Source organism: Phalangium opilio, unplaced genomic scaffold (genome assembly GCF_054372755.1).
Source record: "Phalangium opilio isolate 3A_F unplaced genomic scaffold, DU_Popi_V2 ptg000089l_1, whole genome shotgun sequence".
NCBI lineage: Eukaryota > Metazoa > Arthropoda > Arachnida > Opiliones > Phalangiidae > Phalangium > Phalangium opilio.
The window spans coordinates 8,406,194-8,428,167 of NW_028324194.1; the positions used below are offsets into that span (position 1 = coordinate 8,406,194).

Sequence of the window (21,974 nt, forward strand, 5' to 3'; positions counted from 1 at the left end):
ATTCTAGTTAAGTCGTTTTAAGAAACCTTATTCCTGAAATCATTTTAAAAATGGGCGATTGATTCACAGTAAACAATAAGAAATGCCGCAATTGCTTGAACCTTTGGTGGTTGCCCTGTCATTGGGAAGCTAGACGTTTCTCGTAGCCCTAGCCGATTCCCGCGTACATATTAACCCTAACGATGATCATGGGGTAGAAGTCAATATTGCGAATACGTTTGCTCCGATTTGCCAACTACGAACGCGGTGACAGACAGACAGACAAACACACAGAAACGTCCAGTGTAATACCTCTCCGTGACGTCATCGTCATTTGGAGAGGTAAAAACCCCTTTTCTATAGCATAAAAATTTTTATTTCAATAATAAAAAAGCAACGCTTAATTATTAGCTACATGAGTCAAAAATATTACAGAAAGACAAATACATAAGCTTCTTAAGCAGACTTCTAAACAAACGACAACGATCACAAAATTCCAAGAACTAGAAACTAAACCTCGAGGTTACCAAGTAATGCCTAATCTTCTACTCCACGTGATTAATTCTTTTTGCTGCGAATCGCGATTTAACAAACAAGCCGACGTGTCATGTGCCACCTAAGCAGACCACGTTTCGATCTGATTTACAATCAAATTTAACCTTTTCAGTCCTTGATAATAATGTCTTTCCCGGTCTCATCCCGCTTTGAGTTGATAGCTTTATTACGTCTTCTACCCAATCTATTTCGGTTTGATACTTTAAAGTATACAATCTCGGCTAACAGTACGCAAAACGCGAACAATTGAAGGGACAAAGTGATAAAAACTATGGGTAGCAAATGCTCGAAAGACAATGAGCTGGTTTCGGTGTTTTCTTTGCCGACCGAGTCGCTGGTTAAACATTTACGATAGTAATCCACGTTGGCGTCCTCGATCCATTTGTCGAAAATGGCGCTCTCCGATAAGTACAGAACCCTTCAAAATAATTAGAGGAAACCTTAGTCACGTTCACATTTACAGAGAAAGCCAGTTCAAAGCGATTCAAAATGCAACGCGGCTTAATAGAACACTTAATTTTATAAGATTTGTTCCATAAGTTTGTCACTGGTTACTGAGAGCTTGTCATGAAGTGAGTGAGGTAGGTCATAGATTCAGGGTAAAGCGACATACGCCTGGTGAGGCGCTGCTGTCAAAGGCTTAGTAATGCAGACCAAATAGGAAGATGGAAGTCCAGCAAAATTAACCACCCAGTGTAGGACTTCAATTCTCGCTTCCGTCTTTCTCGAACTAGCTCGAGCTGTAAGTCTCTAGCATTTCAAAGTATAGGTAGTGTCATACTTATGGAACGTATCTTACAAACTTATGACAGAAACGTCTTGAAGCGTGAGCCGAGGATGTAGAAATCGCTTGAAACTGGTAATGAAGACGGTTTAAAAACTAATGGAGTAAACTACTTCGGAACCGATTCCCGCTTAAGTGTGAACGCATCTTTAATAAACTAATTCAATTATTTGAGACCAATTTAAGCAAAGGTAAATAGAAAATACCGAAAATGTAAGAGGGCGAAGGCGAAAATCGTAATTTTCAAGCGTAAAATGTTTACTGTCTACCACCTCGATATATTGCTATTGGTAAGCCCCGCTGCATTCTTTCATCAAGATGGGGCAGTTTCCTATTTACCTTTGATTTTTTTTTGGCATAAGCAACTTACAATTTATTCATTCTGTCGAAGAGAGGTGTTGGAAACGAGGGTGGAGCGTAAATTCTAAGAATGTTGGTGAATTGGCTTCCAGGTATGAAGTAGAACCATCTCTTTCCGACCATGGTGGGGCAAAGATGCGCCACTACCCACTTGTTGATGGACGAGGCTCCCATTAAAACTCCTTTCCCCGATTTGATAATGTCGTACATTTCGCGTTTGAAGAAATAGTCGTTGGCTTTCATGCCGTATCGATTCTGCTTCAAGACATTCTTCCAAATCAGTTGAAACACTTCCATCGCCGAATTCTGAATCAATATCGCGGTAAAACATACTTTAGTCTCAAAACTAACCAGCTAAGCTACTTGGCATTGCTCGGGTGTTTTCCATTCAACTTTAACAAAAACTCCATCCACGTCGACACAAAGTAGTAATATCGATGTACTGTTGTACCCTTTAATACATCTACGCCATAAGTTTATAAGATATGTTCAATAAGTATAACATTACCTTACACTTCGTAATGCTAGAGACTTACAGCTCGAGCTAGTTCGAGGTAGAACGAAGGAAGCGAGAACTGAAGTCCTACACTCGGTTAATTTTACAGGACTTCCATCTTCCTATTTAATCTGCATTACTAAGCCTTTGACAGCGCCTCACTCACCAGGCGTCGCTTTACCTTGAATCTATGAATAACGTCACTTCACGACAAGCTCTCAGTAACCAATGACAAACTTATGCCCAACATATCTTATTAACTTATGCTACGCGCTTTACTTCTAAGACCATTTTCAGTATAGATCAGCCTCGAATGTGCTCAAATTAAACTGGAATCATTCTTGATTATTACCTTAAGCGATTCTTCGAGAACTCCGGATTTTCTAGTGTAGACGATAACTTCGGGTCTAGCGGCTAAGTCGTACAGATTGTGCATGGTATCGTCTTGACCTTTCAACATCAGAGCAGTTTTTAATTGACTCGAAAATGCGCTCATTAGAATCAAAACCATTAGGATCCAAGTTCCAAATATTAGACGCGTTTTGTTAATCGGAGGAACTCGAGGAGTGCCTGGAAAAAAATCAATAACACGATTCTAGATCAGAGGTTAATTACGAAGCTAAAATGTAACGGGGGGTTCTAGAATAGGAAAGGGTTCTTAACAGAAATTTCTTAACGTATGCTTTTAATCACTAGCGATTGAATTCTACGATTACCTTCCAAGAAGAGCGTGGCCATGAACATCCAAAAGTTACTTTCGACGTGTCCCGAACTGGGCTCGGGCTTTGACTTTCTTAGAAGTTTAACATCCATCTTTTCCAAAAACGACACGATCCCAGACAGAAGTATAATACCAACGAGAAGCGTATACCAGAGCTGAAAAGCGTGGGAAAATCATTTAAAGAGTTTAACTTAGTGATTACCAAAACTTCGTGTCCTGAGAGCTTCAGAGTAACTTTTAAATTTCAAGTGAAAAAGTTGTGTAATAGAGTTCATATATAAAATCAAATCCCGTATTTCTGGACTCTTGTATATAGTATAAGAAGTAGATAATACTTCTCTTCGAGAGAAGTGTACAACAAATCGCGGTAATTTTAAAGCAAAGGGCGGCTCCGTTGATGCCACTGAAAGATGCCTTTTCTGCTACGCGTTGGTTAAGCTTGGCAAAGGCTAGTTAAACCAAAGGCAGGAACCAATGGAACCTAGTGCATTAGGTCTGATTGGTTCCTGCCTTTGGCAAGGAAAAGTTCCTGTCCAGAAGATTGGCCAGCATGCTAGGGGTGATAATGGAGCCGCCTGTTACTTTAACATGATTCCTCCCAACATTCCTTAACATTTGGAGCAAGGTTACTAAACCAAATCACCTGCACCATAAATAGTTCCCTCGTCATTACTCTATTAGCGCTTAACTATTTGCCAAGGCGCATGCCATTGTGGATTTTTGTCATGTGTCAAGACAATCAAGATTTGTGGGTTGATTGCTGAGGATTTAGTAAATACCAAACAGTTATAGAATTGAACCTAGCACGGTGCGAAACCCATCTGAAGTTTGATGAGCGGAAAAGCAAAGCATTGAAGAATCATGTTGCATAACTAAAGTATTAAGAGTGTTTAAGAGTGTCATCCTTCTTCTATTATCCCCTTCAACAACATAAACCTAGATTGTAAATTATTAATTTGAGTATTATTACCTCAACATCGAAAGCCAAGAAAAGCTTTGAAAAATCAATTTCTTCGACGTATCCTGCTGAAGCCATAAACTGAAAAGCAATGACGTAATAATGGCTTCCAATGCGGATGTCTTCTAAGTCTTCGGCAGTCAAAAGCTCCAGACCCAAAAGAAGATCCGTTTCCTGCGCATTAACATAACCAATTTCTTCAATCACTTTCATAGGGTAACGCGTATTTTTGTCAGTTAGTCTGCCTGTCTCTAAGTAACGCGTATTTTTCTTTAGCACCATCAACTTTTAGTCTTGAAAAATATAAAAACCTGAAACTTGCAAGGAGTATTGACGATTGGAGTAAATATTATAATAGAAAAATGAGCCTTTTTAGTGGCGTCTGCTAAATCGAACCTCGTTCATTTAATGAATTTGAAATTCAACATAAATTTTCTTTAGAACTCTTGATCCTGTTCCTTCGCCAGACGTACTAATTACAACCGATTAACTCCTCTGCTAGAGTTAAACTTAACATTATAATTAAATTGAAATATTAAACTGACATTTCTCTGCATCATTCCTCTGCAACCAGTCCAAGATCCGTTGGGATATCTCATAGAGACTGTACATTTATCGGGGGCCACACGGAGTTCGTATCTATGAACCAATAAAGACAACGATTAAAATTACCTCTATTTTAAAACGGAATTAACTTTCAATTTCATTAATTAAATTAAATTCAATGAATGAATTTGTGACTTACGTAAAATTGGCTCTGGCTGCTATATTTTCGTACATGGTAATTAGAGGACCGACGAAAGGAGAATCCGGGTTTGATGTCGGAAACATGAATGGTGGCATCTACCAGATAAAAATCAAGTTATTTAAACAATTACAAATACTCGAAAACGAAAGAACCATCAGCAGTAGTAAATAAACGTAGGGTTCATACAACTTTTGGAAAACAAATTTCTCTGAGATTTCCAGGTTTTTCCCATATACTTCCCTGTGTTTTCCCAGGTTTTTCCCATATACTTCCCTGTGTTTTCCCAGGTTTTCCCATATACTTCCCTGTGTTTTCCCAGGTTTTTCCCGTATATGAAGAACTCCATGGAGCAAATATTAACGGAGGGGGGATATGACAATTACATAATCAAAGGACATCCCCGTACCTCTAATATAACCAGAGTTTTGAGCCTTCAAAGTATGGTGCAATGTTAATCCTATGGAAGAACATTTTGCTCAATTACTCGGCCCTTGTTTGACGCAAATTTTCCTGATTTCCCTGAATTTTACTAAAAATTCAAAAAATTTTTTGTCAACTATTTATTTCCCTGATTTTTCCAGGTTTTCCCTGTTTTCCAGGTTTGTATGAACCCTGAAACGGAAACATGACGCGATCTCCGTTAATTTCCAAACATTAAATAGGACTTTGACGTAATTTTTCGCTTATTCACGCTACTCGGTTTATAGAAACTCTGCTTAAAACTATAATTTCAGATTACTTTGCGTGAAAAAAAACCCTATAAAAATATTTTTATAAATAGATCTAAATTAATTTAAAAAAATTAAAGTATAAACCAACATATTGGAAATTTTCCACAAAAATCGTTTATCGCATTTAAATTCAATCTAGATATTTTTAATACTCACCGGAACTAAACAAGTCCTTAAATGCATTTTTTAATTAATTTAAATTAATTTTAAATATAAACTAACTAATTTTCGTTATTTGGGAAATGTTGAACCTTTCAGTTGAAATACTTCGATGAAACTGTAAGCTTTGGTTTGGTGTTTGGGATCTACCCGTAAATAAGCGTCAGGCTTAGTGTGGACATCCCTTCGTAGGTATAGCTTAGATTAGAAAACGAATCGTGGTTTAAGTTTATTATTTTAAAATTACTAACTGCAGGCCTAATCATCTAGATGGAATTTTACGGTTTGTTGAAATGAATTCCGCCCGCTTCGTTTTAAACCCGAAATTATTTTCGTCCATTAGAAAAAGGGAAAACAAACAGATTATTTATTAAAAGCAATCAGAATATTACTTTTTATTGGAAAAACACGCGAATGGCAGTTCTTTTGAATGAAAATTAAAAAAAAACAAAACAAAAAAACATTTATCTGTCGAAGGCTAATGAACATATTACTGTGGAAAAACCACAATGATTGGCTGTTGTTAAGCCCACCTACCTTAATAACACCAATGAGAATATAGCAAAGAGGAGCAGCAGATTATCTTTGGAATCACTTTGCTTTCGAAAATAAACACGGATATGCCTTTAACATTATGAATAACGTAAATGATTACCTATTCATTCAAATTTGAGTTCGTTATTGTTAATGGAACACAAGATCGCATAAATCGATCATTTAGACGGACACATTTTGTTCGAATATAATATAAATGAACATAATAGAATATTGAAAAAATAAAGCCTTTGATAAATGGCAGCTAGGCCTTTGTCGAGACATTTTTATTTGTTTTCGGAGCCCGAAACCCATAAGGCCCGTCTATAGGATAAAGGGAACCAGTAATCTAAATATTAGTGAAATCGAATGAAACACACAATCTGGCGCCATTTTTTAAGATGGCGACGGATTGATCAAAATCTTTCTTAGTGCGTGCCTTGTACTTAAGCGTAACGTCCCTGTAAAATTTCGGCGTTCTGGGTAAAGCGGTTTAGGTTGGGTTGGGTTAGTTTATGGGCCACTCAGGACTTTGACTTGTATAAATACAGATCATCATTATGGTATCTTGGATACGAAATCAGCTAAAGGAGGGAATAGCGTGTGGTTGTAAGAGTCTCGCTCTGTCCACTCCAAGGTGATAAACTCCTTACAACGATCAATAATGAAACGATAAAAAAAGTTGTTGTGTAAATAAGAAACGAACAGAGTAAAACGCATTTCCGTCGACTAAAAACAACTAAAAGAAATTGAAAGGTCGCTTAATTGTAAGAAAGGGGATTTCGAAACTATGTAAGGGCGCCAAGTATCGACCAGTAATTCCACTTTCTTCAAGACCGAGTAAAAGCTTCGTGACTCATTCGTTTCGGACCAGATCACTCTTGGACGTCAACAAGTGTATTGGCTTCAGCAGCTAATCGGGTCACTTTCCAATTTCGAAGAAATATATAGGTAAAATACCGTTTTGCTTGATAATGTATTCTCAACACTACCTATACTTCGTTATGCTATATAGAGACTTTACAGCTCGACTAGTTCGAAGGAGAACGACGGAAGCGAGTCAATTGAAGTCTTACACTCGGTGGTTAATTTTGCAGGACTTCCATCTAGGTCCTAATTAGTCTGCATTACTAAGCCTTTGACAGCGCCTGACCAGGCGTCGCTTTACCTCAAATCTATGATCTACTTCAATCACTTCATGACAAGCTCCAGTTTGTAACCAGAATTTACAAACTTTGGATTCGAGAGTTGTTGTATACGAAAGTTTGCCCCGGAGTTCAGAATTGTTTTACAACAATAGATCTGTTCTACGAAAACTCATCTTTCCAATGGGAGCAAACAGAACCATTCGAGTCTTACTGAGCGATACGGTAAGTACTGTCAGCTTAAATGAACATATATTTGACATTAGGTGCAAGGGAAATTGAAACGTAAGTCATGTTCATATTTGAAAAAAGATTCGAAACTCTCCCAAGATCGTGTAAGAGTGTTACATCAGTAAATCGAGAGAGTAGTTAAAACAGTTTGGTGCAGTATAGGTTCACGAAATAAGTGACGAATTTCAACTCTGGATTCTGGTTTATGACTCATTTTGGTTGTTAAATATAACTTGTTATGACACTTTATTCCACGCTCTTGGTCCAGCTTTGAATTCTTCATTTACAGCCTTAAGCGAAGTTACTGGGTTATACCAGGAATGTATGGAGGGGGGTTGGAATGACTAAAGGGGCTCCCGGTACTCCCTTGATGGTGGAAACATAAGGCGAGGACTTATTTACTTTTTTTGTTTTTTGAAAAGTATAGCTCCTCCCCCATCGTCGGCTTAGCCATCTCCTAAAGGCGGTAAATGTCTCCTCGTTTCAAACTAGGGACCGAGCGGATAGAGGGTGGAGTTTTTGGCAGCCAATGAAAATCTTTAAGCGGGAAATAATCGTATTTCGTCAGTCTATGACGTCGCTAACATAAAATAAGCCACGCCAGATGTTTCCATTATCATTTCACTCCTATTATGATTTGACCTTAGCCATTCCAACTCCCCTCCATTCATTCCTGGTTATACCAAAGAAAATATAGGGGAGGAGTGGAAAGAGGGGAAACTCTTGTTGCTCTTTTCTACCGCGCATCTTCAATGCGCAGTACCGAGGCATTTCCGTTTGAGACATTAAACGGTATCGTAGGTGGCGCGACTGAGCCGGAAACTCCCTCGTACCTTTAGTATAATTTAGGGGCAACAATGTAATTCAGCCTTGTGGAGCGGGGTAGCTTCAACTCCTCCCCTATATTCTCTTTGGTTATACTCACGAAAATGTTTTTAAAAGAAGGGTTTGCATCGTAATTATAAGGCACTTTGAGGAGTGTCTAATTGCTTAATTAATTATAACTAACTTTATAGTTCTATCCACTTATTGAGCTGAAGCCTGGCAAGGAGATGAATCAGTCGGGAATCGAAGACTACGAAGGAGTTATTGTCGATATCCTGAACACCGTACGAAAACAATTAAAGTAAGTTCATTTTAAATTATCTGTATTCGGCGATTGAGTGGTTATTCTTGTAACAAAGGTTTAAATAAAGGAGGATTAAATATGTAATGTCTATAAATGAGGCTGCAATTTACATAAGCAAAAGTCTTAACTCACTGATAGACAACGCCCAGACTCTACAGACCAAACCTCTTTAGCTATTACGTTGAAATTTAGAAGCAACCTTATTATAAAGTAGTAATTACACACTAAGAAAGCGTTTTCGAATCAGCCTTCAATTTCACAATAAGAAAGATATCTAGATTAGGCTAAACGTTCGCAATGTTGATTAAGGTAACTTGAAAGTCATCGTATTATGAGATGAGAATAATTATAGTTTACAACTCGAAAAATACTTTGACTCTAAATTGTATTTTCATGTTTTAGCGTAACATTTCGGGCGGTGCATAACGTAAGTGGCGTAAATCTCGAGATATCACAGGCAAGAACAGAATAATGCACCCCTTAAAAAATTCCGAGCCTTTAAAGCGGACTCCAAAACCCTTTCAATAATCACACCCGCTGATAAAACGTACCATTCGACCCGTTCTTGTTTGAAATGTCCCTTATTTCATTGGAACCTTAGTTCCAACTAGGTAATGATGCCAAAACTTGCGAATAATATTTTAGGAAAATGAAACGTGGGATTTGAGAGCGTACCCCAACGTTATTACGTACCAACGTTCGAGGTTATACGAATCTTCGGCCGAATTGTATTATACCAAAGTGCTGATGTTCTCGCAATTATCGACAACGCATCGAGGAAGTTTCCTTTCAAATATAATTACCATACCAACGTGGGTATGTACCACCATTAAAATGATAACATTTTATCCCGTACTGAATGGTTTTCCACGTAGGCTAAGATTTAGTAAAATTTACTAGAATCAGAAGGGGATAATAGAAAAAGGATGACACTCTGTATCCTCTTAATGCTTTAGTTATGTAACGTCATTCTTCCCAAGCTCACCCTTTTAGTTTGCTTTCCCACTCATCGAATTACAAATGGGCAAGGTGAATTCTATAATTGTTTGGCATTAGATCCCCAGCAATCATCCCACAAACTTCGTCTTGACGTGGGACAAAAATGCGCAAGCGCGTCTTGCCAAATATTTAAACGCTAATAGAGTAATGATGAGGGAACTATTTATCGTGTATGTGATTCGGTTTAGTAACCTTGCTCTAAATGATCCGATGTTGGGAAGAGTGACGTTACACTTACCCCGCTTTGTGGTACACTTCTCTCGAAGAGAAGTATTATATACTTCTGCTTGAATCAAATCAAGTAAATTTTACCTTAAGGTATCCATTTAAAATAGTACTTGCTTATCATTCAGTTCCTAGGACTGCTTTTCGGTGCCATTCTGATTCTGTCCGCTCTGACGAAATACTTCGAAAGATCATGTAAATTCTCGTCATACGTTTGGATGTACCTCGCTAGCGTCTTACTACAAAGTAAGATTGATCAGAAATACCAGTTAACGTCGAGATGCACTTTAGTTATCAGTCAAAAAAGTAAGTATTTTAATACATTTTTGACAAAAGGTTCTGTGGAGAAGGTTGGCCAAAGAATATCGGCGCATTTACACAATATTTGGGCGGCAACGTTGGTCGTGGCCAACATCGTTTTGATGTCCTACATCTCAGTGGACGTCCTCATAGGAGAGAAGGTTGTCATCAACCATTTACGGGACATGTTGCGAGTTGAAAACCTTCGTTACACCACTATGGTTTCTGACGCTATGGAAGACTTTTTCAAAGTGAGTTTACGTTCAAGCTTCAATTTCTCGCGATTACGGAGATGGTGTTTTGAAATTTCTGAGATTTTACACGAGAGTTGTCTATTATTGAAGGCTTTACCGGGACATGAAGGCGAGAGAATCCGAGAGAGATATTTTAACACAAGTGGGAAAGATGTTTTTGCGGCAGTGCACTTAGGAACATTAGTGTACATCAACTGGTACGAGGAACTACATGGCATGAACAAATACTGCAACGAAACATTACCAGAGGGAGATGGTCGACCACTGTTCTACGAGTCACCATTCGTCTTGAACACGGATAGCGTTGCATTTCGGCTTTTGAGAAATCATTCCATTGATAAGGAGACCATGGAAGGCATCAACAGAATGTAAGAAAAATCAGTGTACATGATTCTACTATACTAAAACAAGAACACACTCAGGATACGTTAGAGCTTAAAAAAGGTAATGCTGTCAGCATGAAGTTATTTAGCAATAAACTGGCGTGGATTCATATTCAAACATTCTTCAATGTTTCAAAATAACAATCTTTGATCTTGGAACCTTCCAATGGTGCTAGAAACGAATTTAAGCAGTTATCTTGAAGTTAAGTCTGGTTTTCACCGACCAAACATTCGACGTATTTTTTTTAAAATTCCTCATTGAAACGAAAGAGCGGTAACTCCATAGTGGAGAGCTAGGCTTACATTTCATGTTAAAATGCATAGGTCCGTAAGCAAATTTATCGTGTCGTTTCAGAATTCGATTCGCAGCGTCTTCGTGTTTGTGCGATCGAGCTAACGAGAACCAGTTTTGGTGGATGAACGCGAAATGCGTCACGACAAAAAACACGATGGGAAATGAAGAGTTCACTCTCTACGAAAAGGAAACGCGTCTTTTGATGACCATTTTCATTTGCAGTCTAATTCCAGCGTTCTTCGTTATAATCTGCGAAGTGATCACGAAACTTGTCTGAGTTAAGAAACAAAATTGTATTATAAATCAAGCGCCAGAGTAAGAAAGTCTAACAGAGATTTCCACTGACTGCACTAGAGCACTCTAAGTGCACTCTGGGCGAGTTTTCGTCCGCCATTAGAAACTCGAGTGTAACACTTGCCCAGAATCGCGTTTTTCACTGACCCCCAAAAACTGCCTGAGAATTGCTCTTTCGGGCTGCGTAAACTTCGACGGAGCGACGGTGCTCGTGTAGGGTTCTAAATCGGTAAATTACCATGGTAATTTACACGGTAATTTACCAGGGTAACTGTAATTTACGATTTTCTCGGGTAAATTACGAAAACGGTAATTACCCTGGTAATTACCGTGGTAATTTACGCTGGTAAATTACCACGATGGTAATTTACCACCGAATTTTCATTTCTAACACTTGGAAAATGGTCTAAAAGCTCCATATTTTGATCTACCCGTGCATACACACTTATTTCTTCCCATGATATATGAGTAAGTCATAAAAGGTTGATCGGCAAGCGTGGGAAAAATTTGATTAAGGAAATGAAATTTGATTTTCTCGTCTATTCTTGTTGTCGAGTTCGTTCGCTTTAGCTGGAAAGCTGTAGTTGTTAGAATTTTCTAGAGATGGGCCCATACCGATACCAATATCGGCACCGAAATTTGACTAAACCGATATATCGGCACCGAAATTTGACTAAACTGTTATCGGCCCTTCTCTAGAATTTTGTTTTAAAAACGTGAAATAGCAAAAATTCACAAAATTGGTAAGAAAAAGAAAGTGGATGTTGCTGTTCAAAAGTATTTTGAGCTGCAAACATCAAAACTCGGTGTTTAAATATTGTAAAACACTATGCTATAAAAAGAATACCTGTGTTCAAGTGATATTTTCATTATTTAGCTTAAAAACGATCAATATAATTTAATTTTTTAATTTTCGTAAATTACCATGAACGGTAATTTACGCGGTAAATTACGGCGTAATTTACCATTTTCCAAAATTACGGTAATTTTCGAACCCTATGCTCGTGTATGTATGACGTAGTAGAATGTTTGATCGATCGTGTTCTACTGACGAAACGTTTTCCGCCAAAACTCACCGAGGGAGGTGCATTTTTCTCAACCCTGAGATCACTCTTGGGGCACACAGTGGAAATTGCTATGATACTGACAATTGGAAGGGTTTCCCCTGAATCACAGTGGAACTGAACAAGAACACGAATGCAATCTAGACCTATTTTAACTTTTTTAAATTATGAAGTTTGAAGTGTCATGAAATGTAGAAGGTTCAAACTTAAATAAATAAACGATTATTTCACCCCTTCTGAAAAGGGTGTTTAAAAGTGGTTTCGATGACTTTAAAGGCACTGGTTTTTAAAAGAGAACTATAATTTCCTGGTTATTTATCATTTTCTCGAGATTAAATGCAACTACACGGCGTCTCCAGTGCCCTAAATTTATATCCTTTCAAATTGATCCCAATTACCAGAGACTTCCTCGAATTGATGATCAAGCATCAGATAACAGTAGTCCAAAATAAAAATATTACTTGTGTTTGTGCTTCTTTGATTATGGAAACTAAACAGTAGAATATTACCAAATCAGTCCATTAGATTAGCCTAGGAAGTAACCTAAATGGGGGTCTGGGACTCCCCTCTCTTGTGTAGTTGAAGCGCGACACATTCGCCACCTCGCGATAACTTTTCTCAGACCTTCGGTTTAGGTGACAGGGCCGGAAATAAGCACAGGACACTGGACAATGTCCAATAAAATTTTAAATTGTCCCATAATTTTTTAAAAAAATACTAAGGGGGTCACTGGACAGTTTGACCAATAAATTTTCCGAAGTTTTGATAGCTTGGCTATGGAGAATCGACACTCCAGTGAACAGTGTCCTATATATTTTCCATTCAAACAGGGGTCACTGGACACTTGTCCTATAAATTATTTTTTCTTATTTCCGGCCCTATTTAGGTGCGACTGGTACACCAAAAATTTGCCCTATTGGGAGAGGACCAGCTATTGACCGAAGAAGTCACGCCCCGGAAACGCGAAGATTTTCAGGAGAATTAGAGTTCGGGATTTCAAACAGGTTTAGAAAAGGGGTGAAAACTAACCCCCATCCATGGAGTTAAAAAGGAGATCTAACTCCACCGCTATATAAGCTATTGTAATTGTTTACTTCATAAGCTAATTTATTGGACTTCCGCAGATAATTATAATGTACTCGAAAAGAATTTGAACTTTGTTAGTGGAACCATTCCAGACTGTTTTCACTGTTAGTTGCTGAGTCATAAACGATCAATAACGCTCTTATTGCGCGAATAATGAATATTAAATTAAACAATGCATTACATAGCGTGAATAAAACAATGCATTACACAATGTGGTTCAGATTGGAATTTTGGAAAGAAATACGATCTCACTTTAATTCTTCAATATTGTTAGCGACAAATCATATCTTACATTGCGTTGTTTTCTCCGAACCAGCCGGTCTCGAGTGAAAGCGCAAGGTCTTGTATAGAGTGTTGTTTCAATATTAACATCTAAAGCAAATTGACTTGTAACGCGATATAAATACATTCCCAGTTTCAGCAACGCGTATAATGGTTTAGATTCTCATAAACTCATGGACCGAATATGAGTTTTCTGAAACCTTTTTTTCGTGTAATGGTTACCACGCTTCACTAGCCAATCAGAGGCTTGAAATGTATCGATTTTCTTTTGTCTATCTAAAGTGAGTGGCATATATTCGCGAGATTTTTCAGCTCTATATAGTTTCTACCGGAGTTCACGCAACATACACAATTTGGTAATACTCTACTGTCTAGTTTCCAGAATCAAAGAAGCACAAAGACGCGTAATATTTTAATTTTTCACTTTGGTCTATTCCTTCAAAACCTAACCTAACCTAACCTAACCTAAATTAAATCCAGCCAAAACCGAGGGGTAAGACGTATGTCAAATTCCGTACAGTTCGTTAAAAATATCTTTAAAATCTCGAGATCGCAAAATCTCAGCCAAAAATATCATAGCGCAAATTTTATGAAATCTCTCGATAAAATTAATTAAGGAGACAAATCGAAAGATAGTTTACACGCATGGAGGATTCGTACCATTTACACCTGAAGGCCAGGCTACCAGGTGGACAAAAACGGACGGGTTTTTATCCTCCAGGTAACCCGGCCTCCTGCAGTGTAAATGGTAATGGTGCTGTGTGTAAAATATCTATAAAAGAATAACAGCGTCCCGTTAACTGCAACAAATACGTTGTTATTCTCTTCTTCAATTAAATAATTAAATTTTCGCCAGCCTGATAGACGCCGTGTCATTTATTATTTGTTTCCGTGTTTCGTTAAAAGGAATAAGGATTGAATTTAATAATTAATTTAAGTGATTGGAACTACGAAAGATATTTTTACTCGGTTCTCTTCAGCGACACACTCGCTTACGTCTCTCGTTGAAGAACAGTACTGGCAGACTTCGGTCACCAACAAAATCGTATTATTTCCATCGCTACTTTGAATAAAAAAATTATCAACCTGCGCTCTAAATACCATCTTCGATGATGGAAAAGTCTAAAATAATTCGTCCGCATCCAATATTTTAGGTCTGATCGGGGATAGATTTAATTTGAGAAGTAGGAATGGAGAACAGAGTAATGTGGGCGTGCGTCAACGTCCCGGACCCCCTTCCACGGGACGGAGGGGTGTGAAAGAAGAGGCGGGTCATAGCGACAGAGGTAAAAAGGAATTGCGTATTTTTTGCCGTCCCCGTCAGCAACGTCATCAAAACGTAGATTAAAAATGAGCCAATGAGATAATTTAAACTTTTCGTTACGTGTTGGAGGGACGGGCTGGGTACTGGGCTATGAGTCGCGCTGATGTAAATACTAACCGTTCTCCATTCCTAATTCCAAAATTAAATCTATTCCTGGTGTGATATATTTATATGCCGAGTTTAAACAGAGAAAGGAATCTATAAACATAAAATCCCTGAGGCGGATGTCAGTCTGTTTTTCCTTCCAAAAGGTTTGCACAATGAATAATTTAATCCAACTACAATAGACCGATAAAAATATTCACCTACTAGTTGTTTTTACCGCAATACACACCGTCTCGAGAGGCTCAAAATTGTGGTCCTTCATGATTGGTCAGAATATGTGGGGAACTTAGTAGAGCTCTTAATACTAATAAAGTTACGCCTAGCAGGCCAGATATTTTTCGATTAGGCAGGGAAATAAGGTTTTAAGTATTTTTCTGAATAAATCTCGTTGTGTTATATTATACTCGTGAGTAGTGTAGAGCTGTAGGCCGGCGTGTCCGAGGTTTAGCCTCTATTTTGAAACTGATAATTAACTACTTAAATAGCATTAAAAAAGGTGCTAAGCCTTAACAGCGTTGTTGATAACAACAAGGACTCAAAGGCAGACGACAAATAAAAATAATAATAAAAAAATCTTCGTAGTTCAAGGATTTCAAGTAGAATCGAGAATAATATGAACCGAACCGACCGGACTTCAATGCCAAAATCCACTACTGCTGAGGGATAAACAACTTACAGGCGAATTTTTTATCGAAATACTTTGGTCAAAATTTTACATTAGTCCTGTTTTTTAACTCCCCTAAAACTTCAAGTAGCCAATCAGGAGGTTGGAAAGTAGTGCTGCTCATGGGATTCTGGGAGAGGGATCCACGCCTTGTCCGCCTTCTCTAGGCCCGTAGTTTTCTTTGCCCGAACTATTTTTCTCTCTCTAAAAGCTGTGAGTAGGCCATATTTGGGGGAGGGGGGGTCGCGAAGATAGAGGGGTAGAAATCCAATCCCTCAAACGAGTTGCAGCTCGCGGAGGCAGAAGTATTTTACTATATTCTATTTTCTCTTGATACCAATTGCTGTTAGGCCTAAATATTATTTGAAACGCTTGAAATTTTATACGGAGTGGGATTGCGTGAAATTGAAACTGGCTGCAATCTGTCCAAGTTTTGATCCTAGTTCGCTCACGGTTCTTTTATTGTGATTCGTCGTCAAGTGAAATTAATATTTCGATACATCGTACCAATGGGAGCGAATAGAACCATTCGGATCTGGCTACATTGGGTAAGTAGCGCAAATGAACATCTTTCATTTAAATTTAGGGGGAAAGTCTTTCCCAAAATTTCCAGGTGACCAGGTCTTGGTATATCGTTTGAGAGGAATTTATTTTATTTCAATATTGACCTTTGCCCTATGCATGTAAAATATTTGGTGAAAATGTTATTTTTATGGCCTCTGTTAAACAATGTCACTAGACTCCTATAGAGACAGTGGACCATGAATTATTTGCAGGCCGATGATAGACTTAATTGATTACCACGTGACATACAATTTTTTCTGAAACAAATTATGTCAATAGCATTTTCTGCCTCTAAATTTAAAATGATGTAATAAAGTATGTCAGATTTCAAATCTTAACATTGACACTGATACCTTGAACTGTAAGTTTATATGTGATATGTTCCTTAAGTATGCAAGAGACTTACAGCTCCAGCTAGTTCGAGAACGACAAGCAAATATAGACTACACACGGTTTTGCAGTCCATCTTCCTATTTAGTCTGTACTAATTGGCCTTTGACGGTGCCTCACGAGAATCTATGACGTTCCACCTCACGTCACTTCACTCGGTAACCAGTGACAAACTTATTACAGACGATTGTTATTTATTTAACCATAGTTTGATCGGCTAATCACCCCGAAAGAAGATGAGGGCAGCGATTGGACGCAAATCGAGGGCTACGAAGGCGTTATCGCAGATATCTTGATTGCAATACAAAAACACTTGAAGTAAGTTACTTTTTCCATTTTTCAGTTGTCGATAACAAACTCATTTATTATTGCTTTACAAAATCGTGTTTCCTTGATCGTAAATTGTATTTTCGTGTTTCTTAGCGTAACATTTGAAGTGATGTTTCAGGTAAGTATATAAAATTTGATAATTAAACTTTTAGTGGTTGGGTTAGTCCAAAATTGCCAAACAAACCAAACCTTCCGTAAAATGAATGAATCTTAGCTTTAAAGAACTAAAGACCTAAACTCAGTGTTCCCCAAAACGCCGCGTCGTGACTCGTGAGAGTTTCACAGTTTCGAGACAAAAAATCGTAATTAGGATTTATAGACAAAACTGGCATATTATATTATGATCATAAGTTCATCATAAGATATGTTCCATAAGTTTTTCACTGGTTACTGAGAGCTTGTCATGAAGTGACGTGGGTCATAGATTCCTGGTAAAGCGACGCCTGGTGAGGCGGTGTCAAAGGCTTAGTAATGCAGACTTAATAGGAAGATGGACTGCTAAACCGAGTGAAGTCAATTATGGCGTTGTTCTCGAACAAGCTTGAGCAGTAAGTCTCTAGCAATACTAAGTACAGGTAGTGTCATACCAATGGAACATATCTTATAGAGCCCATATTTAACTTCTATTTTCGTGTCCATTTAAAGGGAGTGTACAGATTAAAATTTTTGTGGATTACCTATTTATCCTTAGCTGCAACCGTGATAGCCTTACACCCGCTTTATTTACCGCGTGTTAGCCAATGGTCTAACGAGAAATTCTTTACACTCCGTTTGAGAAGCGCGATTGTTGCAATGGTACCTGCCAACAAATTAGTGTTCCCATTAAACAAAACTCGATACTACGACAGGAAGAAGAAATGTGGGATATGAAAGTGTACCCGCACGTTATTTCGTACCGCCGATCGAGAGTATACGAATTTTCGGCCGAATTGTATTATACGAAGGTGCTAATGTTTTCGCAAATATCGACAACGCATCGAGGAAGTTTCCTTTCAAATATAGTCACCATACCAACGTGGGTATGTACCACTATTAAAACGATAACTTTTTATCAAATGGATAGCTTTCCACGTAGGCTAAAATTTGAGCCCCCTGGAGCCGCTCTAAGAAAACGGACCGTATTTGGGGGTTCTTCTGCAATACTTTGGTACCTGTAGCGGCTATTGCTCTTCCCAAAACAGCACATACATAAATACACTTTGTTTCATTAAATATAAATAAACTTTTTAATGCTAAATTATTTCAACTGTAGGGACCACAGGGAGGGATTTGGTGAAAATATTGCCCCTAGGAATGACATTGCCATTAAATATAGGCAGTCAACTGTATTGGTATACGTTTGTACGTAAACCGAGAGCGTTCCTTTGTAGTCCAGAGAAAAATCGCGTAAATTGGGTTCAACTGGCATTAAGAGCCGTAAAATAACACCCCCCCCCCCAATGAACCAAAACAAACTATACGTTGAGCCAGCAAGAATCACCGCTTGTAATCAAAATCTAAGACTAAAAATGATCAGTCTAATTAGAGATCTACATAATTTTGGTATCTCGATTTTTCTAATAGACTAATTTAAAAATATAGAGTCACGAACTACCTTGCTGGGTTGGTTAATTCTAAAATAAATGCTTAAACGTATTATTCAGTTCCTTGGACTGCTTTTCGGTGCCATTCTGATTCTGTCCGCTCTGACGAAACACTTTGAAAGATCAAGTAAATTTGCATCATACGTTTGGATGTACCTCGCTAGCGCCTTACTACAGAGTAAGATCGATCAGTAAAACCAGTTGAGGTTGAGATGTTCTTCGACTATCAGTCAAAAAACGTTAATATACAGGTTCAGTGGTGAAGGTTGGCCGAAGAATATCGGCGTATTTATACAATATTTGGGCGGCAACATTGGTAATGGCCAACATCGTTTTGATGTCGTACATCTCAGCGGACGTTCTCATTGGTGAGAAGGTTATCATCAACCATTTACGGGACATGTTGCGTGTTGAAAACCTAAAATACAGCATCATGGATTCTAATGCTATGAAGGACTTCTTTAACGTGAGTTTACTATCACACTCCAATGTCTCGCGATTAGCGAGTCCACATATTGGAAACTCTAATCGATAACTGTAGAGAACGAGTTTTTGACCTCTGTAACAGAAACTTCATATTTATATCGCAAATGCTTTTTAACACCAGGAAAATAACCATACGATACGGAACTATTTGAGGGCGCGCAATAACATGTTTAGGTTTTGTTCCAGTAAATAGGCATGCCGATTAAAATCATTTTACGAAACGCATTTCATCCCCCATATTGAACGTCACAACTTCAAGGCCAAGTCAAACAATTTTGGTTATTTCGGTATTAGCAGAAGTATATAATACTTCTCTTCGAGAGAAGTGTACCACAGAGCGGGGTAAGTGTAACGTCACTCTTCCCAACATCAGAGCATTTAGAGCAAGGTTACTAAACCGAATCACATACACGATAAATAGTTCCCTCATCATTACTCTATTAGCGTTTAAATATTTGGCAAGACGCGCTTGTGGATTTTTGTCCCACCCCAAGACGAGGTTTGTGGGATGATTGCTGGGCATTTAGTGCCAAACAGCTATAGAATTCACCTTACGGTGCGATGCCCATTTGTAATTTGATGAGCGGGAAAGCAAACTAAAAGGGTGAGCCTGGGAAGAATGACGTTACATAACTAAAGCATTAAGAGGATACATAGTGGCATCCTTCTTCTATTATCCCCTTCTGGTATTAGTTAGTGTAATGCAGATATCGAATATCTGTGAGATAGAAGCTTTAGGCACCACCCTTTATGCAGGAAAGATAAAAAGTTACAGTGTATAAGTGAAACAGTTAAGCCAAACTAGTCGTTTGATTTATTATGTCGGATGTCCCTAGAACTTTAGAATGGCTGAAAGCCGTGCACCTACAGAATCAGGTATGTTTTTCGGTACAGTCTCTACCAGGACTTGAAGGCCAGAGAATCCGAGAGAGATATTTGGAAAATGTCGTCGTGCGCGGAGATGACATTTACGAGGCAGTCAAGTTTGGAAAGTTACTGTACATCAACTGGTACGAGGAACTCGATGCTATGAAAAAATACTGCTGGGAAGCATTTGAAAAGAATGAATCTCTACCTATGTTCTACCAGTCACCCTTCATAGTCAATACGGATAGCGTTGCAATTCTGATGAGAAGAAATCATCGCATTGACAAGGGCACTTTAGAAGGCATCAACAGAATGTGAGACATTTAAAATATATGGGAGTAAAATTTCGCTGTTGCAAATCGGACGAAACGAAAATGGCGCGACTATGGATGAGTTTAATTTTCAGCAACCAAAAGGTTTCGTAGCCAATCATTGGCCTGGATTGAATAACGTCATGGTTCATCACTCTTGAATAATTAAACGATAAGTAGAATAACATATTTTGTATTTGTCCTACGCGGTCGAGAGAAGACGACACTCATTTGTATAGTACGTTGGATAACTTTAGAGTCCCAAATGGGAGACCTCACATAGGGTGATGTTAATGTTTTCCAGAACATAATTGTTGAGCTTCGGAAATCACTTGTCAACTTTCTTGTCAGGCTTACGATATTTAATATTTTGTCCCATAATTTGTTACTATGAAAGGGCAAGTCTCATTTAAAATGCACTTTTTAAATCCAATTTAATGAGTTAAGGGAAATTTTTTCTCATTCAAATAAGACACGTTTCGTTAAAATCGGTTAATACTTCACCAATTTAAAATTTATTTAAATAATTTAAAAACCAGGTTCACCAAAAGCTCGACTGAGATATTCGAAATGGGCGGGAATTCTTTTCTTTCCTTTTCCGCGTCATAATTACGTAACAATTTTCTTACGCGCAGTTCTTTGGTCACGCGCTTCAATTTAAAGTTTCAAATTAGGCTTAGCAATAACATATATACGTATAAGATTAGGCTTAAATAAAGTGGTGTCATTTCAGTATCCGACTGGCAGCGTCCTCGTGTTTGTGCGATAAAGCTTTCGAAAAGAAATTTGAGTGGATGAACAGGAAATGCGTCACGACAAAAAACACAATGGACAACGAAGACTTTACCTTCTACGAAAAAGAAACGCGTCTCTTGATCAACATTTACATTTGCAGTCTAGTTCCAGCGTGCTTCGCTTTAATGTACGAAATGATCAAGAAGAAAGTACTACGCGGCGCTAAGAACCGAAGTATTAACAATAACAATACAGAACGGAAGTTGGAATCTCTAATACTGGGAATTCCAAGTATCATTCGTCACTAAGGAGGAATATTATGTTTAAAACTAATCGGATCTAAGCCCGTTTGTAAATGCGTTTAGGATCTATTTAAGTTGAGAGAAATGGAGAATTTCACTTTTTATAATAAAAATTTCAAGTCTGATGATTGAACCTTTGACCCAACTATGATGCAATCGTTGATGTTTGCCCGTTTCGATAACAATCGCGTGAGCTCTACTTTGTCTTCCGCTTTATTACACGGTTGTATAAACGCGCAATGTACCAAACTTGCACTTTAGCCGGGAGTGTGGCGCACTCCTGTAAGCCAAGCTTCTGGGCGGCAAAGTTTGAGGGAATACGACACATGTCGGCGATCCAACCCTATAGGTGCCGACTGTCCCGTGTCCGCCGGAGGTGACTTACCCCACTTCCACCTTCCGCCACCTCCCAAGTAAACCTCATTTCCTTCCCTGTTTACACACATACGACCTAGCGGCCCCCGTCGGTGTTGGGCCGCGTAGGGTCTCACGCTCACTTCTTCCTGGTGCTCAAGGCCTTACGGCTAAGCACTAGTGTTCGTTGATGGAAAAAAAACTTGCATTTTAGTCACAACCAGATCTAGTTGCGTGAATTTTTAGA

At 38.4% G+C, this 21,974-nt stretch overlaps 3 protein-coding genes across 8 annotated transcripts; 2 read left to right on the forward strand and 1 right to left on the reverse strand.

Annotated features, from left to right (window-relative positions):
• Positions 1-332: 332 nt before the first annotated feature.
• LOC149647373 (glutamate receptor ionotropic, kainate glr-3-like) lies at positions 333-9,918 on the reverse strand. Of its 4 annotated transcripts, XM_089850222.1 has the most exons (9): positions 9,868-9,918; positions 9,224-9,316; positions 4,599-4,696; positions 4,399-4,492; positions 3,866-4,027; positions 2,891-3,050; positions 2,527-2,744; positions 1,689-1,984; positions 333-952 (listed from the first exon to the last, which is right to left on the reverse strand). In XM_089850222.1, exons 3-9 carry the CDS (start codon positions 4,694-4,696, stop codon positions 643-645), a joined length of 1,338 nt encoding a protein of 445 aa, XP_089706348.1. In that variant the 5' UTR covers positions 9,224-9,316; positions 9,868-9,918; the 3' UTR covers positions 333-642. The 4 variants fall into 4 exon arrangements, with proteins under 4 accessions (XP_089706348.1, XP_089706347.1, XP_089706346.1 ...); XM_089850221.1 differs by lacking the exon at positions 9,868-9,918 and having other exon boundaries at positions 9,224-9,515; XM_089850220.1 differs by lacking the exons at positions 9,224-9,316; positions 9,868-9,918 and having other exon boundaries at positions 4,599-4,836.
• On the forward strand, positions 6,823-21,457 carry LOC149647374 (uncharacterized). 2 transcript variants are annotated; one of them, XM_089850224.1, is made up of 9 exons: positions 6,823-6,976; positions 7,123-7,395; positions 8,418-8,527; positions 8,933-8,957; positions 9,176-9,346; positions 18,733-18,850; positions 18,924-19,138; positions 20,053-20,339; positions 21,070-21,457. In XM_089850224.1, exons 2-9 carry the CDS (start codon positions 7,354-7,356, stop codon positions 21,377-21,379), a joined length of 1,278 nt encoding a protein of 425 aa, XP_089706350.1. In that variant the 5' UTR covers positions 6,823-6,976; positions 7,123-7,353; the 3' UTR covers positions 21,380-21,457. The 2 variants fall into 2 exon arrangements, with proteins under 2 accessions (XP_089706350.1, XP_089706351.1); XM_089850225.1 differs by lacking the exons at positions 6,823-6,976; positions 7,123-7,395; positions 8,418-8,527; positions 8,933-8,957; positions 9,176-9,346 and adding exons at positions 17,146-17,207; positions 17,938-18,108.
• LOC149647375 (uncharacterized) lies at positions 9,935-12,060 on the forward strand. Of its 2 annotated transcripts, XM_089850227.1 has the most exons (4): positions 9,935-10,000; positions 10,091-10,305; positions 10,399-10,676; positions 11,047-12,055. In XM_089850227.1, the coding sequence occupies exons 1-4, from the start codon at positions 9,973-9,975 to the stop codon at positions 11,261-11,263; spliced, it is 738 nt and encodes a 245-aa protein (XP_089706353.1). In that variant the 5' UTR covers positions 9,935-9,972; the 3' UTR covers positions 11,264-12,055. The 2 variants fall into 2 exon arrangements, with proteins under 2 accessions (XP_089706353.1, XP_089706352.1); XM_089850226.1 differs by having other exon boundaries at positions 10,091-10,676; positions 11,047-12,060.
• Positions 21,458-21,974: the final 517 nt, after the last annotated feature.

What these genes read in the sequence shown, in the direction of transcription:
- LOC149647373 (XM_089850222.1), bottom strand. Translation starts at nt 4,696, where the DNA reads ATGCCACCATTCATGTTTCCGACATCAAACCCGGATTCTCCTTTCGTC. An exon ending in GCAGCCAGAGCCAATTTTAC is followed by an intron (nt 4,493 to 4,598) that starts GTAAGTCACAAA and finishes ATTGGTTCATAG; the next exon opens with ATACGAACTCCGTGTGGCCC. An exon ending in GAGGAATGATGCAGAGAAAT is followed by an intron (nt 4,028 to 4,398) that starts GTCAGTTTAATA and finishes GTTAATGCGCAG; the next exon opens with GAAACGGATCTTCTTTTGGG.
- LOC149647375 (XM_089850226.1), top strand. Translation starts at nt 9,973, where the DNA reads ATGTACCTCGCTAGCGTCTTACTACAAA. An exon ending in CGCTAGCGTCTTACTACAAA is followed by an intron (nt 10,001 to 10,090) that starts GTAAGATTGATC and finishes TTTTGACAAAAG; the next exon opens with GTTCTGTGGAGAAGGTTGGC. An exon ending in ATGGAAGGCATCAACAGAAT is followed by an intron (nt 10,677 to 11,046) that starts GTAAGAAAAATC and finishes GTGTCGTTTCAG; the next exon opens with AATTCGATTCGCAGCGTCTT.
- LOC149647374 (XM_089850224.1), top strand. Translation starts at nt 7,354, where the DNA reads ATGGGAGCAAACAGAACCATTCGAGTCTTACTGAGCGATACG. An exon ending in ACCGTACGAAAACAATTAAA is followed by an intron (nt 8,528 to 8,932) that starts GTAAGTTCATTT and finishes TTCATGTTTTAG; the next exon opens with CGTAACATTTCGGGCGGTGC. An exon ending in CTATGAAGGACTTCTTTAAC is followed by an intron (nt 19,139 to 20,052) that starts GTGAGTTTACTA and finishes TTTTCGGTACAG; the next exon opens with TCTCTACCAGGACTTGAAGG.